This window comes from Vulpes vulpes, chromosome 14, assembly GCF_048418805.1.
Source record: "Vulpes vulpes isolate BD-2025 chromosome 14, VulVul3, whole genome shotgun sequence".
NCBI lineage: Eukaryota > Metazoa > Chordata > Mammalia > Carnivora > Canidae > Vulpes > Vulpes vulpes.
The window spans coordinates 132,710,260-132,717,647 of record NC_132793.1 but is presented as its reverse complement, the minus strand read 5'-3'; the positions used below and the strand labels follow the sequence as shown (position 1 = coordinate 132,717,647).

General features: G+C 44.1%; 1 protein-coding gene across 7 annotated transcripts in view; it reads right to left on the bottom strand.

Annotated features, from left to right (window-relative positions):
- Nucleotides 1-2,804: 2,804 nt before the first annotated feature.
- The window catches only part of SEL1L3 (SEL1L family member 3), a 101,229-nt gene continuing 96,645 nt past the window's right edge, over nucleotides 2,805-7,388 (bottom strand). For all 7 annotated transcript variants that reach the window (XM_072737956.1, XM_072737959.1, XM_072737955.1 and 4 more), the window contains exon 24: nucleotides 2,805-3,956. In XM_072737956.1, the coding sequence (XP_072594057.1) occupies nucleotides 3,817-3,956 (140 nt within the window). In that variant the 3' untranslated portion in view covers nucleotides 2,805-3,816. The remainder of the gene's footprint in view (nucleotides 3,957-7,388) is intronic.

Here is a 7,388-nt window from a genome sequence, read left to right as displayed (position 1 = left end):
TCAGATTTGCCAAAATGTGACCAGTAAGAATAAAGAGAAGGAAATCCAAAGCATGCCTTGTAAACTCAAATGCCTAGGTAGGCTAGGTGTAAATCAGCAGGGAATGGTGGGGACTGGAGTCAACCAGAAAGCACAGGCTCTATCTAAATGGGGCAGACCTCCTTAGCTTCAGCTAATTCTTGTCATGCAGCCATGAAAGCTACTTTTTTTTTTTTAACATCTTCAGATTTTATTAGGAAAAGCCCCAAATCCTTGATATTAAGATGTTAGGAAATGATTCAAAAATTTAAAAATGTTGGGTGGGCCGAAGAAATCACATCTGTGTGCTAGATTTGTTTCACAATCTACTGGTCTACACCCCCTGGTCTGAGAATGTCCTAAAGGGAGGAGACAATAGGGTACTAAATGAATATCACCTCTGGACCCCACTCTTCCATTCCTTTTCCCCATGATTACCCCATGTTGACTTCATTCTGCAGTGTTCTATTCCAGTTCTCTTAACATTAGCCTCATAGGAATTGAATTTAGAACTTGAGAGAAGAGGGTGGTCAAGGCTTGAGAAGGTGTGAGCTGGACCCAGATCATATAGGCTGAGAACTCTTGAGAGAATAAATGCCTAAGCTGGGGCATGCACTGATGTGTGACCTACCTACCAGCTTTACCTGAAAGTAGTTTGGTGCTGGAACAACTCCAGCTCTTTCCAGCATTACCTGGAGATGAGCATGTTTGGACAACTGCCTCAGATCAGGATGGCTCTCATGAGTCCAAGTTCTGGAATGGAATCAACCTCCCACAGTGTTTCAAGTTGGCGTTATGGGCTGAACTATGTCCTCCCAACATTCTCACGTGGAAGTTGAACACTCAATGTCTCAGAATGTGATTGTATTCAGAGATGGGGCCTTTACAGATATCATTAAGGTAAAATGAGGTCATTAGGGTGGGCTCTGATCCAGCATGATTGGTGTCCTTATAAGAGGAGGTGAGGACACAGACACACACAGAGGGAAGCCTGTGTGAAGACATCGACATAAAAAAAAATAAAAAATCTTAAAAAAAGGGGGGGGGGGGCAGCCCAGGTGGCTAGGTGGTTTAGCGCTGCCTTTGGCCCAGGGCATGATCCTGGGGTCCCAGGATCGAGTCCTGCATTGGGCTCCCTACGTGGAGCCTGCTTCTCCCTCTGCCTGTGTCTCTGCCTCTCTCTCTCTGTCTCTCATTAATAAATAAATAAAAAATTAAAAAATCTTAAAAAAAAAAAGACATCGGCAGATGATAGCCATCTAAGCCAAGAAGAGAGGCCTCAGAAGAAGAAAGCCCTGCTGACACCTTGATCTTGCACTTCAAGGCTCCAAAGCTGTGAGGAATTAAATTTCTGTTGTTTAAGCCTCTCAGTCTGTGATACTTTGTTATGGCAGCTCTAGCAGACCAAGATAGTTGTGTTCTTTTAAGATGCAGGGTTGCATGTGAAGTTTTATGGGACTAGTGTCAGGACATCCTATACAAAAAGGAAGACAGAGGGAGAAATTGAATTATAATGAGGTTGCCACCAAGGTGGTGTTCTGGAGCTGGGATGGCCCTTCAGGGCTGTTCCAAATTGAGGCAAGAAGCCTTTTTTTCCTACATACGTTGTTCTTAAGGTGAAGGGCGGCAGGAGGTGATTCCTTCCCCCTCCATTCTATCACCTGAAACATTTGGCAATGTCTGGAGATAGTTTTCGGTTCTCACAACTGGGGAATGGGTGTGTGTGTGTGGTGGTGGTGGGGTACATGCACTACTGGCCTCCAGGGATGCTGCTGCTAAATATCCTATGATGCATAAAGCAGCCCCCACAACAAAGAGCCATCTGGTCCCAAATGTCAATAGTTTTGAGGTTGAGAAAGCCTGCCCTACATCAACAAGTCATTGACCATGAGGTTCTCTTGCCAAGACATAACCTTGGGCAGGTCCCTATAGCTGATGGCAATTTCCAGTGAGCCGTCTGAAGTCTTATGATCCCAGCAACTGAAGAGTGAGTGTTTGTCATGAAGAGAAGATCCACGTAGAGCAAAGAGCCTTTTATCTGGACTCTCGACTTCTCTCTATTTTATTTGAGATTTTATTTCTAAGTAATCTCTACACCCAACACGGGGCTTAAACTTACAACCCTAAGGTCAAGAGTTGCATGCTCTACTGACTAAGCTAGCCAGATGCCCCTCAGATTTCTCTTCCTAATAAAAGTAACAAGCAACCATGGTCAGGACACTGTCTTGTGGGTTTTACCTATATTACCTCGTCTAAACCATATGAAAAGTCAAGAGAGGTGGACTTCATATGACCCTTATTTTATAAATAATAATCTAAGATTCAGAGAGGGTTAATCACTCGCTCAAGGCTATGAGCTAAAATTTGAATCCACGGCTGTCAGACTCCAAAGTCTGGCTCTCTCTCAAGCAGAAAAGATAATCTTTGGTAAAATAAGAGCAGTCTACACAGCACACGTTGGAGAAAGAGGATGGACCACAGATGTCACCCAGAACCAATATAACTACAGCCCCAGGGTATCCAGAGGCCCTGAAACAATGTCTGGTACCATGCAAACATCACAGGGGCCAGACTCTGAGCACGGGATCCCTAGAGAGGACTCTTTCCATCTTTATATCTGTAAACATTAATGGGTTACCAGAAATGAATCCTCTCATAAGGAGGCCTTTTTTTTTCCTTTTTTTCTTTTCTTTTTTTGCCTCCTTGAAGAGAATGCATGGAACTTAGGACTCTGTATGAGGACGACAATAACCATGAAAAAGAAAAAAAACCACTTTCCCGGAGTCAACAGTATAAAAATAATTTTTATTTACTACTGTAAATAAAGTAGTGCAAAGAGTAGTTGGGACCCACAATATTGCATTACTGATTTATTTACTACCTTAGCAGCATACAGTGTACAGACAGTCTGTTCTTCTTCTTCTTCTTCTTCTCTCTCTCTCTTTCTCTCTCTCTCTCTCTCACACATACACCTTCCACAGACTCAGGCAGGCATAAGGGGTAGGGATGGAACTATGAGCTAAAGGCTTATTTCCTGCATATTCCACTTGCTGCCAGTCTATTCTAATGGGTAATTCATGGAGAAGACTACAGTTAAATACTAAGAATTTTCTACATGTTATTTTATGGATTCAATCGAAAAGTAAATGATATCCAACAATGTCATTAAATGATTCGGAAGCACGACCCTAAAAAGTCAAGGAGGAAAATGTAAACCCATTTACAAAGCCGTCGCCTCCCCTACATTTCCAGCCACAACCTATTTATTTCAAGGTGCCTTAGAACTGCTGGGTCTTGGAAGCCTAATTGAAGTTGTGTTTTGGACTTGGAGGAGCAGGGCTGTGGCAAACACTCACACCAAAATATTCTCTAACGGGTGGAGAGGTCACGATCTTCTGTTCTTCAGTGGATGGGAACAACCAAGGGGCTAAGACGCTTAAAATACACCACAGTGTGCACGGATTTAGCTACACCACAGGGCAAACTATGACTCCCCAACACACGATCACTAGGGATGGACTCAACAGTGACCCAGTCAACCTCCCCGACACACCCTGTGCTCAGGATGTTCCTTGTATTTGTCTGATAACCTCTGGTCTACCCACTGCCTGCTCTGGGTACTTCCTTATAATTGGATTAAAGAAAAAAGGAAAAAAAAAAAAGACACCAAGTGCAAAATTCGCATCCAGTTTGACAAGACATATATGGTGTTTTTCAGTATAATGCCCTAGCCCCAGCGTTCCGATACCAGCTGCTGACGGGGTTCTCTCTCGTCTGGAGAGACCTGGAGCACACAGGTCACTCTCGAGGCTCTGCGTTATTAGTGACTGTGGGCCGGTCCTGAGCGGAGGCATCTGCAGCTGGAGTCACAGCTGGACTTGCGGTGGGAGCCGGGGGTTCTGAGGAGGACCGGGCTGGTGTCGGACCGGAACCGCTGGCTGTAGAGACACATGCAAGTGCTGAATATTCAAACCAGTGCATGCATGCATGACACACAACCAACACCTGGACCCTAGCAAGCCAGGGTAGATGCTTCTAGTCCAGTGGCCCTGACACTCACTAGATAATTAACTCTATGCTCCTTATCTGGGTTCTTTGGACTTTGGTGTCCCCTTGTATGAAATAGTGGATTGGAATAGATGTGCAAAGATCTCTAATGGTTCTGACATCCTGGGATTCTAAGTTCTGCCTTTATGCTGTGACTTCCAGGCAAATGTTTGAATTAAGAGAGAAGAAAGAAAGAAAGAAAGAAAGAAAGAAAGAAAGAAAGAAAGAAAGAAAGAAAGAAAGAAGAAAGAAAGAAAGAAAAAGAACGAATGAGCAAGTGAACAGCTCGCTGGTCTGCGTCTTCTGAGGTCATCTCTTTTTTCTCACGGTGTTGATGCAATGCAAGCCATGATTATACCAGTCAACCAGAAACCAGAAATGTGTTCATTTTATTCACATTCTTATTCCAGTTGGATGAAATAAAAAATTCGGTTTAAATTATGTTCTTTAAAATGTGTGGAAGTCTTGGAAATCATAATTATTCAGTTTAATTATTTATCAATTTACCTTTAGTAAGAAGACTGACCCGCCATAAATATAGGGAAGCTTATAAAGTTTTGTACTTTATGTCAGTGGTTTTCAAATAGGGCAGTCTTGGTTTCCAGGGGACAGCTGGCAATGTCGGTAGACCTGTCTGGTTGTCACAACTGTGGACGGTGGGTTGAGGCCGAGGATGCCATTACGCATCCCACACTGCGTGGGAGAGCCTGCCTACAACGAAGAATGACCCAGCTCCCACTATCAGTAGTGCTGAGGCTGCACACTCTGCTTTCTACGCTGCCGCTGAGAGGTATCCTGGTTAATAAGATTTCGGGCTCTGGAAACTGGCCACCCTGGCCACTCTCCTTTATCAGTTATGTGACTTGGACAAATTACCTACTCTCCTTCTGCCTTTAAAAAATGGGGAAGATAAAAGTGTCTATACCACGCTAAATTGTTATAAGGATTCAATAGAGTTAAAGTGCCTAGAACAGCGTCTGGCATGTATAGGCACTCAATAAATGTTAGCTATTAATACGAGTGATAGTATACCTGTCTTGCCCTGAAAAGGTGTCTTAAGATTTATGAATCTCAGGGACATGGCTTGCAGGACTGATGAAGGAGTTGGTGCATTAAATTCTGGGATTCCTCTGGTTCTCTATTAGGCCCCAGTAGCCTATGAAAACAGCAGAAACTTTGAAGCCAGAAAGACCAGGAGTCCCATGGCTCTGACATGTACCAGATGAGCGATCTTAGGCAAGTTATTTAACCTCTCTGAGCTGTGGTTTCTTCATCTGTGATATGGGGGCAGCAGTTTGCAGATGAGTGTGACACACTCAAGTGTAACACTAACACAGTGGCCCTAGGGTGTGCCAACAATTGCTGGCTTGTGGTTGAGCAGTGATCTTAACCAAGCTCAGCAGTCCTTGAGTCTTATATAATTTTCAGTAGGTGGGACCATTTTTTTTTTTTTTAGGTGGGACCATTTTTAAAAGTTCCCAGTGTCTGTCTGCAATGTGTTGGCTTTAAGAAGATGACACCACAGGGATAGTCTGACTTCTAGATAAACACTTCAAGAGTTCCACCTCCACGAGGCCATTCTAGGGACTTTAGCAATGAGCTCCAAAGCCTCTGGCTTTTCTAGATACGGAATTTCCTAAGAACCCCTTCCAACACCTACAGAACATTTTGTGGATCCAGAGACGGTTTTGGAATGGACGGAACAGGGATGGTGGTTGGTGGGGCGGGGAGGAAGCAGGGTATTATATAATGACGTGATGTTTCTAGGTTAAAGCCATCACTCTGGTAGGTGATCAAACCAGGGCAGGGAGCATGAGGCCCAGTGACACGGTACAAAGACCATTTGCTGCAGTCAGCAGACCTGGTCTGGGCAAGTCTTATTTATCTGCCACTATATCAGGTGACTTTGGGGTAGGTACTGAGTGGTGGATACTTTAATCCTAAAATGCTTTAATCTCATGGGTCTCAGTTTCCACATCTATGAACTGAAGGGCTTGGATCAGATGGTGTCCAAGACCCCTTTGGGCCCTGAGATCTATCTTTCTGATGATCTCTGAGGAAATTCACAAAGTACTAAGGCATGCATTTTTTTTTTTTTTCTTTTCGAGCTCTGGGGGGAAAAAAGTTTAAATCACCATGGTAACAAGATAAATCAGCAATCAGTTTTCTGATTAAAACAAAAAAGTGCCAATGTGTAAACGTAGAAGGAATACATAATTAGCACTGCTACCATTTAAATCTTCTTGTAAGAACATAATAAAAATGCTTGATGTTTCTACAGTAAATGTGTCCTTATCCATGTGAGAACGCTCCCCCTTCCATCAGGGGTTTGCAATCACTGGACAAGCCCCCCCACTGCCCATCATAATTTTAAAGTGGCCTCTTTGTCTCTGCTCACCTGAAATGCGTGCTAATTTGATTACCAGACTGGAATCAAGGTAACCAGGGAAATAAGTGTGCGCTTCAAAAATTATAGAATCTATTCCAGAGCCAAATAGAAGTGATTCTTGTATTATTTGCCCATGGGGGACCATTTTCTGTACATTAGTGAGAATGATCCAAAGCTGGCCCTGAGTGGTAGACCAGGGCTTGGCAGGCTGCAGCCCACGGGCCAAATGGGCCTCGCTGCCTGTTTGCAAATGGCTTGCAGTCTAAGAATGGTTTTTACAGTTTTAAATGGTCGAACAAAAATCAAGAGAGGAGTAATATTTCGTGACGGGTGAAAAACATATGAGATTCAGATTTTCACATCCATAGTAAGGTTTTATTGGAAACGAGCCATGCCCATTTGTTTTCATGTACGGTCAATGGCCGCCTTGGCCCCACGATGAAAGCCAAGTGGTTGAGATGACCCTTGAAGCCCCAAATGTTCATTATCTGGCCCTTTACAGAAAAGGTTTGCCAGCCCCCGCTGTGGCCCATCATAGGAACAGGGTTTGCTTGCCAGTCGACCAGATGGGAGCATAAAAGAAAAGAATATGATGGAATATCCTCATACTCAGGGGCAGTCCTGAGTCAGTAGAATGTTTGCAAAGATGGAGTACGTGGGGGTGGGGCGGGGGCGGGTTTGGGAGGGGAAGCCCTGGAAGTCCTAGACAATGAATAAGGTCTAGCCTACTTCACCTAGGCCTCTGGATCTGGGGGCGGGGGGTGGGAGGGCAGGGGGGAGGCAGGACAAGCATAAGATTCATGTCATTTAAACATGTCTTATGAGTCAAGCTACTGGGGCAGTGCCAAGGGTAATGAGATCGAAGCAAAGTGAAATCTCACCACCAAATAGCTCTGACTTTAAGGCTACTGCTTTTTTTCATGAGCGCCACTTT